At 52.6% G+C, this 17129-nt stretch overlaps 1 protein-coding gene across 4 annotated transcripts in view; it reads right to left on the bottom strand.

The window, feature by feature from the left end:
- NISCH (nischarin) overlaps positions 1-17129 on the bottom strand; it is a 38921-nt gene that overhangs the window by 9713 nt on the left and 12079 nt on the right. Inside the window, exons 4-14 of one of the 4 annotated variants that reach the window (XM_009200600.1) lie at positions 11982-12030; positions 10910-11073; positions 10489-10584; positions 9041-9136; positions 6586-6738; positions 5579-5647; positions 4932-5117; positions 4637-4765; positions 3462-3575; positions 3021-3132; positions 1406-2437 (exon numbers count right to left, since the gene is read on the bottom strand). In XM_009200600.1, coding sequence (XP_009198864.1) covers positions 2418-2437; positions 3021-3132; positions 3462-3575; positions 4637-4765; positions 4932-5117; positions 5579-5647; positions 6586-6738; positions 9041-9136; positions 10489-10584; positions 10910-11073; positions 11982-12030 — 1188 coding nt within the window. In that variant the 3' untranslated portion in view covers positions 1406-2417. Of the gene's footprint in view, positions 1-1405; positions 2438-3020; positions 3133-3461; positions 3576-4636; positions 4766-4931; positions 5118-5578; positions 5648-6585; positions 6739-9040; positions 9137-10488; positions 10585-10909; positions 11074-11981; positions 12031-17129 lie in introns of those variants that run through there. The other 3 variants (XM_003894306.2, XM_021934349.1, XM_021934350.2) reach the window with 3 other exon arrangements.

Consider the following 17129-nt stretch of genomic DNA (forward strand, 5'->3'; position numbering starts at 1 on the left):
CCCCACAGGTCGAGACCCCCGACCAGCTCAGCTGCTCCCCGGGACAGGACAACTCACACGGCCTGGGTCCTCTGCCCACAAGTGAGGCAGGCAGGTGGGCCCAAGCTCAGACGCCCCCACAAAGCGAAGCAGCAGGGGGTAGGCAGGCAGGAAGGCTGGCAAGCACACAGCCATGCATGAAGCACCCTGACGGGCCTCCCTGGGCACCTGCCCAGGCCGCTGCTCTCCTGCAATCCACCCTCTGCCTGCTAATGTTCAACTCCTATCCATCCTTCAAGATCCACCTCAGACACCACCTCCACTGCAGACCTTCTCTGCTCTAGACAGTCTACAAAAGCCCCACACCATCCTGCCCTGTTCTCCTCCAGCACATGGCTCATCCTCCCGCATGGCTCCAAGCTCCCCAAGGGGCACGGTCTGGGTCATCTTGAACCCCCCACTAAGGATGTGGGAAAGGGCAGCCCTCATCAACCACCTCTGTGGAGCTCTGGGCAGTGCCAAGCGCCTCCCCAGCATTCGCTCATGCATGCCTCTCGTTATTTACCACATTTCATCAAATCTAAGATGCGGCAGGTGGTGCCATCTTGGTCCTAGCAGAAGGTGTCCACGGGTTTTCCACGACTCCATCTCGAATACCAGCTGGCTGACAGCGACTATGAGACGCCACTGACTGAAAGACGCACCTCAATTTCAGAGAAGTCACCAGGTGGAAATGCGTGCCTCTTAGAATCAATGAAGTAGGGTGCGTCCACTTTACAGTTGAGAAAACAGCTTCAGAGGGGCTACAAGTTGCTTGAGGTCCCACAGCTAGGAAGCTGGGATGCAAACTCAGCTGACCAAGCCCTGGCTCCTAACCACCTCTCCACACAGCCTCCTCTCAGCCCCTGGGCCTGGCTGGACAATCAACTCTGGCGACCACCCCTAGAGTCACAATCATCCATGGCTCTGACAGCACCTGCCACAACAGGAGGTTGGGTGTTGTCTGGACAGCGCCCCCCTTCAGGCAGGTCCGAGTGCCCAGTTCATTCGCAAGTAGGCTCCCTTCTCGGGAACCAGGCTGGAAGCAACAGGCATGGGTCAGCAAAGCGGCTCCCACGCGCTAAAAAAACCCTGCCCATCCAGGCAAGACCCAGGAACACGCGGCTGAACAAACACACGGGGAGGCCTCTGAATCAGTGAGAAAAAGACCAATGCCTTTTGCCACTACCCCCCAACAAGCCCCATTTGGACACAAGGAAATGTGGACAGGGACAGGGAGAGTCTAACTGCTCCCGTCCCAGACCGTGGCCTGTACAAACAAGTGGTCAGAAAGGGCACTTGGCAGATAGAGCGGAGACATCAGGAGAATCCTTAGGGGTCCGACCTTTGCTGTTTCTCACCAAAAGGAAAGAGAGGTGCACACAAAGACATCCACTGCAGTTTTATTGAAGAGGTGCAAATCTGGAGGCAATGTCCAGAAGTCCAGTGATGGCGGGGACAGACTGCAGAGTGCCCCTCTGCAGAGTGTCCCCAGGGCACGAGGGGAGTGAGGAGGGGGCTGAGCTGGTGCAGAGGCTTCTCCAACAACGTGGGGGGCTGCCTGCAGCTGCAGCCTGGGGGCACAGTGCATCCCAACCCACCCAGGGTCTGCTCTTCACTGGCTCCTGCTCTACCTGCCCATTCACTCACTCACTGATCAACAGATGCTGGCAGAAACGGCCATGTCCCTGGCCTTGAGAAGCAGATGCAGCTCCCTGTCCCCAGAGGCCTACAGTCATATGGTGTCTCCACAGGCTCGCTTGGCTGCGTTGCAGGAGGCGGCCTCAGGGAGGCTTCCTCATCGTGATATAACCTCCCTGGCTTTTATGTAATAAAATGCAACCAGAAATTCTTAGTCAAGAGTCTGACAGAAGCAAAATGGGCAATCATCCTGGCACCTAACCCCATCACTCCACGCAATGGAATTCTCTTCCACATCTCATGGGTGTGACCTCAGTGTACTGCTCTGCGTCGGGCCTTTTGCCTTAACTTGAGTGCTTCTCCCCTCTTCCTGCCCAGTCTTCCTGTCCCTGCTGGGAGGGCTGCCGAGCATTCTGGGCCACAGCCGACTCTCCCTCTCATCCTCCGATGTTGCAGTTGCAGCCCGTGTTTTGGCAGTGGTGAGCATTTCACCTCCCCTTCCCAGTATCTTATCCCTCTAAGAGAAAATCCCCACCAGTGGGGTTATCAGGTCAAGGGGTGGGAATGTTTTTCTGGCTCTTAAAACATAGGGTTGAACTGTTTTCCCAAGACCTCACACCAAGTTCTGCGTCTCCAGGAGCCCGGGCAGGCGGCGTCCTTTCCTGCGTGTCCCGAGCCTCGGCTCCACTCGGGACGGCACACCCTCCCCTCTTCCGTGGGGGCCAGGCCAGCAGACACGCTCATGGGACCTGCTTCACTCACTCATCTCCGAGGATGCCTGGGTTCAGAGGTGAAAGCCCTTTGAAAACGCTAAGACAGTGGGCAGACGAATGGGCCTGGTCTTCCATGGGTCCACAGGGACACAGATGGCCCATCTTGGCCCCACAAACATGGCGTTCTGGGGCTGGGTCACACCACAGAGATGAGGCAATGATAAAAGCAAGCTTTTCCCTGCACAGGGATTCGGGCTCCAGACAGTACAGTCACAAGCCCGGCTTCCTATAACCAGAAGCCAACCTGCTTGTGCTGCCGGCGAGGGAATGGGTCCCATGAGCCAACAGGCCCGAGTCTGTTCAGAGGGCAGCCTCAGGGCCTGTCAGATACCCTGCGGTCTCCTAGAGGAGCTGGATGTGGGCATCAGAGCAATCGGGAGTCCTCACCAAGCAAGCAACAGCTGGCATCAGGCCAGGCACCCCTGCCACGTGTCCCCCCACGAGGACCAGCCTGCAGAAGGCACAGCCCTCCCTGTGTCTGACCCTGTCAGAAACTGGTGCTGGTACCTCTTCCCCAACCCCAGCCCAGCCAGGAGGCCCAGGCAGGGCTGTGTGGCTCCACTAGAAGCAAGATACATACACGATTACCTTGGTTGGAGAGGATGGGCTGGGGCAGGGAGGCAGATGCGGGAGCCACAGTGGGAGGGGAGCTGCTGGGTCTGATGCAGGGGGCAGCTGAGAGCCGGGAGTCTTCGCCACCCTGAGGACAAGTGCTTGCGTCAGCCCGGGAGAGAAGAGGAAGCACAGAGCTCCCCAAGGCCAGGGGTGTGACGAGGGAGCGCAACGGTTCCAACCAACGGGGTGGTGAAGATGGTCTCATCCCATCCTTACTGCAGGAACTACCACTGTCCCCAACCCAAAAAGAATACAGAGGCCACGACTTGCCCGAGGTCATGCAGCCAGGGAGGAGCGCAGCTTGGACTTGGCAACTTGGCAGCCCTGAGCAGTCCCATGGCCCAAGCCCCCTGAACTGGCTCCTCTCCCGGCTGGCTCTGCACCACTGCCCTCCCACCTGCCACACAAACCCACCCTCTTCTCTGGGTTGCTCAGTTTGGACTTGACCTCCTTGGCTTTCTGAATTGCTTTCAGCACTTCCACAGTGTCCAGCTCCTTCTCTGTGGTCACTGTGTCATCCAGACAGACCTAGAGCATCCAGAAAGTAGCTATCAGCATGGGGACTAGTGAGCACGGCAGGAGGATGGTGGGGCCCTGCTGAGGAGGGGCGTGAGCGCCTGCTGTGGGCCAGGCCATGTGAGGACACCACAGGCTGAGGGAGGCTCAGCCTGCTTGGAGGCGGCTCTCCACCACTCATGGAAGAGACCTGGGAGTGCCTTGGAGGGGTCCAGGGAGGCCCCACATCTGTCTCTGGAGTCCCTCACCAAGAACAGGAGCAGCAAACTCTTGGGCAACTTGAACTAAGTCCCCAGTTAGAGGCAGAAGGCAGACTCTCAAAAGAGCAGTGGGAAAGGGCAGGCCCCACCTGCAAATGCAGGAGGGAGTGGCAGCTGGCAGCCAGTCGGCGGTCGGGTAGGGTGGTTGAATGAGGGAAGGTCCCAAGGGCCTGGACAGGAGCTGACACTCTGTGGCCTGGGAGCTTCCCAAGGTCTGGAGCCCAGGAGGGGAGGAGATGGCACCTCGTGGTCTTGTGATTGTGTGGACGAAGGGGCACTTGGGGCCAAAAAGAGGGAGGTGGGACACAAATAGTTCCCAGGTATTTTCTGACCTGGGATTTGGGGAGAACAGAAGGTCCAAGGACCAATCAGAGAATCAGGGGGCCTGCTCCGGGCCCAGGTGATGGGTGAACTTGGTTAAGTGCGTCTGGTCAGCATCATGGCAGGTGCACAGACACAGTAAGGGGCAGCAGACACCAGGCTGGGCTACACTGACAAAGGCAAACCCTTTGGGTTTACGGTCAGGTACTATGGCCACAAGTTGTCCAGGAGATATGAATATTTTAAGGATCTTATTTCTGACCCTTTCCTAGAATAAACATTGTTATCCAAGACAGGAGGGGCAGGAGATGCAAGGGAGCATTTTCCTGGGGAGATAGTGGACTTCCCAGAACCGGAAAGCCCTCAAGGGGCAGGACCTCCTTCTAAAGCAGGCAAGGGTAGAACAATGGACATATATCCCCCTACCGCCCATGCAGACTTGACTGCATCCCGAGGGTCTCCCTGGGCTCTTCTGACTGCGCTGGGGCTCACCTCTGAGGCCCTCTCTCCGAACTGAGCCAGCACCTTGGTCCGGTAGTCGGGGATGATGCTCAGAGGGTTGTTCAGCAGAGACACGTGCTCCAGACACGGGAGGCTACCTATGCTCCGGACCTCCTCCATCTGCAAGGTATGAGTTCCATCCCCTTTGGTCCCTTCTCTTAACACTTCAGCAACACGCCAACACGTTTCATGGTCTCTTTTAAATGAAAGGAATCTTAACATTCTTCTTTAACATGATACACACCAAGGCACAGAAATCCCAAAATCGCGAGGTCCGTGGGCTCACCTGTTCAATCCTATTGTCCCGGAGATCCAGGTTGACCAGTGAGTAGAGCTTGTGTAGGCCACTCAGACTCTCCAGGAGGTTGCCTGCCAGGTTTAAGGTCTTGATGTTCCCCAGCTTGGTGTGAAGCCCTTCCAAGGAGGAGAGTTTGTTGTAGGACAGGTCCAGATGCACAAGGTTATACAGGTGCTGTAGCGGTGTGGAGAACAGCGTAAAGTGGCTCAGGTCAAGTCTCCAAAGATAGGGGCCTGACACTAATGGCAGGATGGGCCTTCCAACCATAACTACCCAGTTCTGCAAGTCACTCTGACAGTTATTTTAGGAAGGGAAGTCCCTCTTCTCTGCCGCACATGCCACAGCACAGTGGCACCCCTGCAGACAGTTGGGGTGGGCATTGAAAACATGCCTGTCCACCTTCAGGACAGAGGTGCATCATCATGCCTGGTTTGTATTTACTCATGCTTCCTAATTCTTTGGAACTAGAGCAACAATCACTCAGTGCATTGCTGGGATCCTAAAGGGAAGACAGCAACCCCTGCCCTTACAACCCCGGGGTATGGCCAAATTCCCAAGGCTGCATCAGTCTCCTGAACTCTCAGAAAGGGGCCTGGGGAGTGTGTGCGGGCAGCACTGGTCTTCAAAGGCACTACCTGCAAATTGTCCACAACCAGCAATCCATTGTGACTCAGGTCCAGGAACTCAATCTTTGGGATCAGTTTCTTGTGAAAGAAAAGAACATCTGATGTTAATGTAGGGGTCGGACCCCAAACATGGTCCCCCACACAGTGGATGGGCACCCCAGGACGCTTCCTCCTGACCACGGACTCCCACGGGCTGTCCCTGCAGGACCACACCTCCCACTGCCCAGCCAGTAGCACATCCAAAGGCGCACACAGGGCCCCCAGCGCTGGGCACTACTCATTGTTTTCATGGAACACTTGGCTTGTGAAAATGACACACGGCAAGGTCCCAGACAGAGAAGGGAGTCTGTCCTTCTTCAACCCTGCCCACACTCCCTGAGCAGCGCAAACACAGGAATGACACTCTTACTGCCCAAATACCCTCTGGATGTCATTATTCTACGGGCACATCTGTCATCTAAGGAGTGATATAATCACTTAGTGTGGTTATAGTTTACCACATTTACATGAAATTCATATGTTTTATTTGGTTCTAAGTACCACCTCACCAATTTTAAATGATCCCATTCTTTTTTTCTTTTGAGACGGAGTCTCAATCTGTCACCCAGGCTGGAATGCAGTGGCACTATCTCAGCTTATTGCAACCTCTGCCTCCCGGGCTCAAGTGATTCTCTTGCCTAAGCCTCCCGAAGTAGCTGGGATTACAGGCGCCAGCCACCACGCCCGGATAATTTTTGTATTTTTAGTAGAGATGGGGTTTCACCATGTTGGTCAGGCTGGTCTTGAACTCCTGACCTCAGGTGATCCTCCCGCCTTGGCCTCCCAAAGTGTTGGGATTACAGGCATGAGCCACCGTGCCTGGCCCCCATTTTATAATTAACTTAAAATGGCAGGCAATGCACAGAGCACTAGATATAGGTTTTCTGTGGTCCTTCCTGAAAAAGCTGAGTTAAATACTTAAACTCAGGGTTTGGTGGGGTCAGAGAAACCCCTGGCACCTGCTGCTGAGAGCATACCACAGACTCGTCGATCTCGGAGATGCTGTTGTGGCTCAGGTCAAGCGTGGTCAATGCCTGCCAAGTGGGGATGACGGCAGTCACAGGGCCTTCTAGGGCTGTGCCTTCAGGCTCCCACTCATCAAATTCTGAGGCTTCAGGAACAAGGACTTCCTGCATAAAAACATCTGTTGAGCACCACACTTGGGCCCTCACGCAACACTCACTGGGAACACAGTCATTGCAGAATTTAAGGAAGGGCTGGAGCATATTTAGCATGTGGAAGTAAACTTGCATTAAAGCAGGCCTTTGGTTCCTATGTCTTTAAACGATTGTGAAATCGTTCAAAGCTGAACAATTCACCACATAACAGCCACTTAGAATAAGTCCTGGTCCTGCTTTAGGAGCAATGCTTTTCAAGCCCAAAGGGCCTTTGCCTTGGTGACCTGGTGATGCCTTTTCTGGCTTTTTCTTTTTTGAGATGGAGTCTCACTCTGTCACCCAGGCTGGAGTGCAGTGGCGCAATCTCAGTTCACTGCCACCCCTGCCTCGCAGGTTCAAGTGATCCTCCTGCCTTAGCCTCCCCAGTAGCTGGGACTAGAGGTGTGTACCACCACGCCTGGCTAATTTTTGCATTTTTAACAGAGATAGGGGCTTCACCATGTTGGCCAGGCTGGTCTCAAATTCCTGACTTCAGATGATCCACCCACCTCAGCCTCCCAAAGTGCTGGGATTACAGGCGTGACCCACAGCACCTAGCCGTTTGTTCTTTGAGACACAGTCTCGTTCTGTTGCCCAGGCTGGAGTGCAGTGGCACCATCATGGCTCACTGCAGCCTCAAACTCGCAGGTGCAAGCAAATCCTCCCACCTCAGCCTCTTGAGTAGCTGGGACTACAGACGCACACCACCTTGTCCAGCCAATTAAAACATTTTTTTTCTGTAGAAACGAGGTCTCCCTACATAGCCCAGACTGGTCTCAAACTCCTGGGCTCAAGTGATCCTCCTGCCTTGGCCTCTCAAAGTGCTGGGATTATAGGTGCCAGCCACTGCTACTGGCCAGCCAGCCGTCTTTTCTAGCTTCTCAGAAGCTGAAGGTGAGAATTCACGGTTTCCAGGCAGCTGTGCTTTCCAAGCTAATGATGTGGTCCTCACTGCGGACACCAGGCCTTTAAAACCGTTATTTCACAGGGATAAAGTCAGAAAATGCTAAGATGAGGGGAGTAGCACAGAGCCCAGAGACCATCAAAATGGAGGAAGGCAGGCCTATTTGTTTTGACAAGACCTTTCTTCTCACAATGGGTCACCCTGGGCTCCTTCAGCAAGACAGCGAGAAGTGCTCGGAGAGGGACCAGGTGGCCCAATACACTCTCTGCAAGCCTCAAGAGGAATATTTTTCACCAAATCCTTTTTTTTTTTTTTTTTTTTTAAGAGACAAGGTCTCCCTATGTTGCCCAGGTTGGTCTCCAACTCCTGGACTCAAGGAATCCTCCTGCCTTAGCCTCCCAAAATGCTAGGATTACAGGCATGAGCCACCACACCTGGCCCAAACCTAAGTCTTGATCAGGAGCCTTAAGTCATAATATTAGCCACTACATGCCTTTTCTATACCCGGGGAAAGATTTTAACATTAGCAAGATGTAATACATAAAAAGGTAAACAGAAACACACATTCCCAATTTGAATGTTTCTGCTGCTCACATATAAACAACAGGGCCTAGCATTTCCACAACCTCACCTTCTAATCAAGCCATGGAGAAAAAGATACAAATGAGGGCTTAGCCAGGGATTGCTAAAGCTTAGAGGAACAATCTAAGCTTAGTTATCAATCTAATTAATAAAGGTTCTACCACTTGCCACAGCTTAGCAATTTGTTCATTAAAAAAACAATGAAGGCCGGGCAAAGTGGCTCATGCCTGTAATGCCAGCACTTTGGGAGGCTGAGGCTGGCGGATCACTTGAGGTTAGGAGTTCGAGACCAGCCTGCCAACATGGTAAAACCCTGTCTCTACCAAAAATACAAAACTTAGTGGGGTGTGGTGGTGGGCATCTGTAATCCCAGCTGCTTGGAAGGCTGAGGTAGGAGAATCGCTTGAACCCAGGAGGTAGAGGTTGCAGTGAGCTGAGATCATACCACTGCACTCCAGTCTGGGCCACACAGCGAGACTCTATCTCAAAACAAAAACAAAACAAAACAAAAACACCAATGACATTTTTTATTTTTTGGGGGAAAAAAGCCAAGTTTCTTAAAATGCCCTGTTAACAACATGAACTTTTAATGCAGATGTGAACTAAAGTGTCCCAGGGGCTGTCAAGTGCTCAGAGGCCCCCCATGAGTGTGTGGCTTCCCCACAGAAGGTCCAGCCTCTGAATACTGATAGACATAGCAGTGTCCTCACCCATCCTCAGTGGTGGAGACCACAGCCCAGGACCCTGACCCACAGACATTGCCCCAGGCAGGATATATGTGAAGCTTACCTTCATCGAGGTTGCTGAGAAGCGGACACTCAGCGTGGCTAAGGTGGGCTTCGATGCGACCAGCCCTCTGATGTGCTTAGCATCACAGTGACTTATCTGGAATGAGGAGCAGCTGCATCTCAGAAACAAAATCCTTGCACCATCAGAAGTCTCCAGATGTAGGTGTTCCCCACCCCCATACAAAAGCACGACGACGGGCAACCCAAATCCTCAGAGACGGGAGGCCACTCAAAACCAAAGTCTCTCTTTTTCCCAATGTCAGTGCTGACCAAACATTCCCTGAAGTATCTAGTAAGAAAGATGCCTGGCCTCTCAGACTCACAATGGACCACAAATTCCATTTCCTCTGTAAGGGCTGCCTGGGGCTTGGCAGATGAACACAAAGTGTGGGTCATGGAAACTGCTGGGGAGAACAAGCGGCCTCCACAGCACAGTGAGTGGGGTGGGTCTCCCTGTTCACCCAGCCCCCACTCCATGGAACTCAGCTGTCGGGTGGTGAGGAGGGGCAGGCCACAGACCAAAGCACACTCCCTGAGCCGCCTGCCCAAGCACACCCACAGACACAGATCCAGAGCCTCAGCCTGCTCAGCAGGGCTGGGTCAGGTTTCCTCTTCACTCCCCTGTCCTCACTCGGCAGCAGGACACACCACAAGTTTCCCGAGACCGCTGTAGACAGAATAGCCCAGTGTGCAGCATAGGCTCTGGAAGCAGTCTCAGCTGAATTCAAATCCCAGCTTTCCACTCATTAACTGTGTGGCCCTGGCCAAACTTCCTTATCTGCCCAAGTCTCAGTTTTCCCAACTGTAAAATGGAAATAAAAAGTGTCCTCCTCACAGGGCTGCTGGGAAGATTCAATCAAGGAGACAGGGGGCCACAGGGCAGAACACCAAAGCCACGCTCAAAATATTATGCTTTAAAACATTTTTTTGTATCATTACTGACTCTCTTTTCTTTTCAAAAATGCTAAAATTGGCAGTGCAAACCAAGGAGTCCAGCAGGACAAACGCAGAGCGTTTCTTGTGTGGGTGCCCCAGAGGCATCCTCGAAGCTCTTTGCCAACCGGCCTCGGGAAATACAGACTTGTATTTGGCTCTGTCTGACCCTCAGGATGACTTCCCAGGACTTGAACTTGAGGTACACATGCCCCCTGCCTCTATGAGGAGGCCCAGAAGGAGCCAGCTGCTGGTGCTCCACCCTGGCTAACCGCCCCTGCAGCTCACGCCAGGACAGAGGCATGCAGACCAGCCAGGGACAGGAGAGGCCTCTTTCTCCGCCTTCAGAGGGCCTGGTCACCTACGCAGAACCTGTCACATACTGCCAAACACGAAAGCACAGCACCTTATGATTAAATCAGGACACCCAACATCACAAACACTTCCTAGCCACAGAGTTGGGAGCAAGAGGATGCTGTGCAGGCCTTCCTGCACTCCGGCAGCACCAGGCCTTACCTCCACCTGATGCAGGGACTTGAATATTGATAGGTCGAATGGCAGGAGCTGCTCCTGAATGTTGCTGGTCCCAAAAGGTCCTTCTGTGCCAGAAACCTGAGGCCAAAGATAAGGCTTAAATTGGGAACAGCACCGCATACCCATCGGGGAGTGCTGCAGCAGCTGACAAGTTGAAGACAACTTTGACCACTTCTGCCTTCAACAAAGCAGGCTCAGGCCAAGACTTAATTTAATAGGACACTGGGTCACGACTGCCCCCTGGTGCCCACAGCCAGAAGCACAGTGCCAAGAATAACCAGGAGGCCTTCCTTCCACCAAGTGTCCCACATGGTCTCCTTCACACAAACTGCCAGCCAGTCCCCCGCAGGCTGCACCCCCACCGACTGAGGGGCTCTCCACAGCTGAGCTGCTGCAGCTTTACCTTAAGGTACTTAAGGCGACAGGTGAAGTCGAGGATGTGCCCGAGGTCAGTCTTGGCATCCCCACTGGCGCACGTGGGCTTTCCCTGCTGCAGCTGCTCCGTGACGGCATACAGCTGCAGGGGTCCAATGGCAAAGACCTCGCCGGCCCCCAGGAGCTGCTCTCCTGCAAGAGCCATGCCCTGAAGGATAAGTGTCCAGCCGCAGCCCCAGCCCTCATGCAGCTGGGATTTCCATATCTTTTCTGTCAACAAGCAGTTGGCAAGCACCCACTGTGTCAAGGCAAAGCCAGGGCCCTGGGCATGCAGGAGCTGCTGCCCTCCTGGGTGCCTGCTAGGCATAGGGCAACCCTAGACATGTGATGACAGAGGAGGGCAGGGCTGTGGGGCTGTGAGGCTGGGGAGCCACTGAGGGAGGAGTGAGGCCAAGTTGAGACCAAAGGCACTGAGCCAGAGTGAGGCTGCCGAGAGAGGCAGCATTCTGGGTGACAGACCTATGCTGCAACCTCTGAAATGCAAACACCCAGGTCAGGCACAGGCCTATGGTGCCAGCACGACACAGAGCCTGGGAGCAGGATGGGTTCTGAGCCCAAACGCCTGCTGCTTGGTCCTCGCTCCACTCCTCCCAGTCATGTGCCCTCAGGTTGGTGACTGGTCCTCTGACCCTGCATCCTCACCTATACCTGTGGCTCTTGGGGGAAGGCAGTAAGATGTTAACAGGAGGCATTCATCACACATTAGCCACTATAACTGTGCTCTCTGGCAGGGATGGGACCCAGGGTCAGCTTCTATCTGCCATCTGAGCCCTTTCAGGTAAGCACAAACCAGGTGTGAGGGAGCAGCGTGCTACCCACCTTCCAGCACCCACCACAGGGCTTTGGAACAGAGCCCAAGTCTGGGCTGAGCCCCTGACATGGTACTCAAGAGTACTGAGGGACCACAGCTCCTCAGACCTGGCCACCTACAGGGCAGGTAGGTGGGCTCCAGAGTGACTACTGTGTCATCCTGTGCCTCTGGCCGTCTCATAAAACTACACAACTTATGCCCAGTGTTTCAGGGACCTGTGGCCACATACCTTTCTCAAAGAGCTCTTCAGCCAGTGCTGCAGTGATGCCATTTATCTCCTGCAGAGAACACAAAATTTGCCCTCAGGAAGTCCACCTGCCCCCAGTCCCTGGGATTTGCACATTCCCTGCTATCTACCCCCTCTGTTGTGCCAGTGCCATCTCTCTAGAAAGTTAAATTAAAGAAAGGAGGGCATAAACCTACAATGAAGCAAGAAGCTTAGAAAGGGAAACTCAATATTCTAGTTATATGGATACCTGAAATGTCTCCTCCAAAGCAGAAGGGAAACCAGCCTAATGCTGCGACTCCAGTCCACAGGGCCAAGGGCACTGTAGCCCAGGAGGCCAGCAGAGCTGCATGACGCTAAGGGCTTTTGGGAAGCCAGCAGCTCCCAAAACTGGCTCTAGGTGTTCCTAGGAGAGGGTGTAGCAGACAGAAAAGTCCTGTTTTTTTCTGGAAGAGAGGCTCCTATCACCCTGGTGGGATGAAGGACTGCCCAGAGCTAACCCTCCCCGGGAATGACCATTTCCACTTTCTCTCATGTTTCAAACCTGTCTCAGGAAAAGAGTGAACACTTGCTTTCTTCTTGTGCTCATCCCTTCCAGATTCACAACAGTAACACTCAGTCCCAGGGTCCCAAGAAAGAAGTGGGAAGGATTTCCTTTTTAAATGATGCGATGAAGGAGGCAGAAAAAGGACAAGCCTCCAGTCATACAAACAACACCCCAGATCCTAATTCATAGTGGGTCATGGCCTGAGCCACTTAAGGTTCCTGAATCCTCCCAACATCCCACAAGAGGAAAAGAGATAACTGCCTTTTTTTTTTTTTTTTTTTAAATAGAGACAGGGTTTTTCTCTGTCACTCAGGCTGAGTGCAATGGTATAACCATAGCTCACTGCGGCCTGGAACTCCTGGGCTCAAGTAATCCTCCTGCCTCAACTTCCCAAGTAGCTGGGACTATAGGTGTGCATCAGAATGACCTGTTTTTTTTTTTTTTTTTTTTTTTTTTGAGATGGAGTCTTGCTCTGTTGCCCAGGCTGGAGTGCAGTGGTGTAATCTCGGCTCACTGCAACCTCTGCCTCCCAGGTGCGAGCCATTCTCCTGCCTCAGCCTCACGAGTAGCTGGGATTACAGGCATGTGCCATGGTGCCCGGCCAATTCTTGTATTTTTAGTAGAGACAGAGTTTCACCATGTTGGCGAGGCTGATCTCAAACTCCTGACCTCAACTGATCTGCCCACCTCAGCCTCCCAAAGTGCTGGGATTACAGGCCTGAGTCACTGCCCCCAGCCAACCAACTAATTTTTAAGAAAATATTTTGTAGAGACAGGGTCTCACTATGTTGCCCAGGGTGGTCTTGAACTTTTGACCCCAAGAGATCCTCCCACCTCAGCCTCCCAAATTGTTGGGATTACAGGCGTGAATCACTGCACCCAGCAATGGAAGCTTCTATCTGGAACTCCATTTCACAAATGAACAAACTGAGGTGGACAAGTGCTGATACCCTCAATTTTACATGGCTAAAACCCAGCAAAGCCACACTCAAGTCCTTGGCCTTGGGCCTCTGCATATACAACCAGTTGCCTCAGCACTTCAGTGTAATAACTGTGGGGTTGGCAGTGACCCCCAAGGCCCTCAGCGTCCCACCCCCACATCCCATAGGTAAGAATTTTAACTCATCGACAGATGGCAGCCAACAGGCCTTTTCGTAAACAGCTCCAGATGGAGGCTGCATAATCTTCATAACTCACAGGAACATTAGGAACATCGCTTTCACCCGGACAAGCAATTCACGTGTTTATGGGATTCTAAAGACACAGGAGACAGAGTGTCCTTTTCCTGTTTTTCTCTTGTGTTGTTTGTCTCTCTTATCTTTTATACACTGTGGCCATTTTAATGGTGGTTTATATGTTGTAAACATTTCCTCCCAGTCTGCGTATACCTTCTATCTTTGTTCATGGTTCTTTTTCTGACAGAGATTTTTCATTTTTACATTGTTTAACCTTTATTTTTTTTTATCCTTCATGACTTCTTGGGCCTCTTCTCTCACTCCACAATTATAAAAATATTCTAATTTTCTTTCGGTCTTTTATGGAATCTTTAAAAAAAATGTGTTTATTCATTTAATCTGCTTGAAATTCAGCTTATTTACAGCATGAGAATAACTCCTTGCTGTACCCCCTGGACAAAAAGCAAAGGGAGCAAAACGAGCACACGCAGCCTGAGCTTTAAAGGACCGGCAGGGTGCACGGCCGAATGGAAAAGGGCAAGGAGACGGGCGCAGCAGGTGCGGAGCAGGACAGGGCTCCGGCTGGAAGTGAGGGCAGAGGTGATGGGTGTGCTCTGAAGTTTAACTTCAGTCTCTTGCAACCACATAAGCTAAATGACATTTTCCTTGGCAGCTGTGAAGAACTGAAGATTAGGAAGAGCCTGGAGTGATCCAAAGGCTTGTTTCTCCACCGACGGTTTTGAGAACCACGCCCCATCTACAGATCTGCACTTCGCAATCCTCCCTGCTATCAGATCGCCTGGAGCTGAGCAGGTTCCATCCAGGGGCTGCCAATCTCTGCCCACCTCAATTCCTCAAGAATAGCTCCAGGGCCTCTCAGGACACAAGGCTCTTACAGTTATCTCAGGGTAAAGGGTTCCGCACAATCAGTACTGAACGACCCTCACTTTCAACAGCACACTTCTTTTTTTTTGAGATGGAGTCTCGCTCTGTCTCCCAGGCTGGAGTGCAATAGCATGATCTTGGCTCACTGCACCCTCCACCTCCTGGGTTCAAGCGATTCTCCTGCCTCAGCCTCCTGAGTAGCTGGATCACAGGCCTGCGCCACCACACCCGGCAAATTTTTGTATTTTTAGTAGAGACGGGGTTTCACCATTTTGGCCAGGCTGGTCTCAAACTCCTGACCTCAAGTGATCTGCCCGCCTCGGCCTCCCAAAGTGTTGGGATTACAGGCGTGAGCCACCATGCTCGGCCAATGGCACATTTCTTCAGGTAGCTGGTGTCAGCTCAGAAAGAACACAGAGAAAACAATCACCCTGGGCTAGGCATGTAGTCCCAGCTACTTGGGAGGCTGAGGCAGAAGGATCGCTTGAGCCCCTAGGTTCAGAGTCGAGCCTGGGCAACACAGCAAGATCCTGTCTCTCAAAAAGAAAAATGAAATCACCCTGGATGCCAGCCCCTCTAAGGGGACAGGGCTGGAATTTCTGGAACACACAGAAAGTTGAGAAAACAAAAGGGCCACCGGCTGCTACTAAGCAAAGAGAAAGCTTTCACTTCGAAGGAATCTCAAAAGCAATCTGTGTAACAATTTTGCTGTTTAGGGCACAGGAAGTACATACTGCTGCCAACACTTTCTACTTGGTTTTCCAGGCTGTCCTTCACCTTGGGAGGGAGACTGAACCAGAGAGGAGCACAGAAATACCTCGGCCCCCAAACCTAGCACACGGGCCTCCTCAGAGAGTTCGCTGGTCAAACGGTGGGCTCATGAGTAAAGGTGGGCAAAGTCAGGCCTCCCCATGCCAGGAGGAGGTGGGGTGGGGTGTCAGTGGCCCGAGCTCACATGCCCTACCCAATCTGTGCTGAAGGGACTTGAATTGCTTTGGGGTGCCACAAATGTCTGAATTGAAATGTATTTTCAATTCTTGGCTGGGCACAATGGCTCACCCCTGCAATGCCCGCTCTTTGGGAGGCCAAGGGGGGCAGATCACTTGAGGCCAGGAGTTCAAGACCCGCCTGGCCAACATGGTGAAACCCTGTCTCTACTAAAAATACAAAAATTAGCCAGGCATGGTGGTACATGCCTGTTACTCCCAGCGACTCTGGAGGCTGAGGTAGGAGAATCGCTTGAACCCGGGAGGTGGAGGTTGCAGTGAGCCGAGATTGCATCATTGCACTCCAGCCTGGGCAACAAGAGTGAGACTCTGCCTCAAAAAAAAAAAAAGAAACTTAATATCAGCTATGTTTACAAACTGTTAACACTCACCCTCCCAATGTGTTACTGACCAAGAGATCAGCCGCACCACCTGCCCTCTACCTGCCGGGATTCTGTGTTGGTGTGCAGCTGTGGGCAGAGGTTTGGGCTTCACATAAACACTAGCTGGGTTGTGGTCCTGCAACTTAAATTCTGACTGAGCATGCCAGCACACATGCCCTGCAAACAAGTGTACTTCAAAACACGTACACCTACAGTCAACGCAAACCCCAGGCCAGTCCTAGATGCTTCGGTTTGGCACACACTCGGGCAGTGTGCTTATTTGTGGGGCACTAACCAGGGAGTGAATTACATGTCACTGAGGCCATCCCCCAAGTGTGGCTGAGACACACATGCTAAGGGCTGGAATTCTTATCTCACTTTTTTTTTTTAATTTGTTTGAGACGGAGTCTTGCCCTGTCACCCAGGCTGGAGTGCAATGACATGATCTCGGCTCACTGCAACCTCCACCTCTTGGGTTCAAGCGATTCTCCTGCCTCAGTCTCTGGAGTAGCTGGGATTACAGGTGCGTGCCACCACACCTGGTTAATTTTTTGTATCTTTAGTAGAGAAGGAGTTTCACCATGTTGGCCAGGCTGGTCTTTTTTTTTTTTTTTTTTGAGACGGAGTCTCGCTCAGTCGCCCAGGCTGGAGTGCAGTGGCGCGATCTCGGCTCACTGCAAGCTCCGCCTCCTGGGTTCACACCATTCTCCTGCCTCAGCCTCCTGAGTAGCTGGGATTAGAGGCGCCCGCCGCCACGCCCGGCTAATTTTTTGCATTTTTTAGTAGAGACGGGGTTTCACCGTGTTAGCCAGGATGGTCTCGATCTCCTGACCTCGTGATCCGCCCGCCTCGGCCTCCCAAAGTGCTGGGATTACAGGCGTGAGCCACCGCGCCCAGCCTCCAGCTGCCAGGCTGGTCTTGAACTCCTGATCTCACGATCCATCTGCCTCAGGCTCCCAAAGTGCTGGGATTACAGGTATGAGCCACTGCGCCTGGCCCTCCTCGTTTCACTTTAATTTATGTTGGTGATGAGGCATTCTAGCAGGAGTCAGGCATATGTGTGATTCAACTTTAAGCTAAAATACCCCATTGATGGATTCAAACCTCAGCTTTAACTGAAGAGAGTTGCAAGACTGCAAGTTCAAAAGAAAATCTGTTATAATTCACAGCCTCAG

Source organism: Papio anubis, chromosome 2, assembly GCF_008728515.1.
Source record: "Papio anubis isolate 15944 chromosome 2, Panubis1.0, whole genome shotgun sequence".
In the NCBI taxonomy this organism is placed as follows: Eukaryota; Metazoa; Chordata; class Mammalia; order Primates; family Cercopithecidae; genus Papio; species Papio anubis.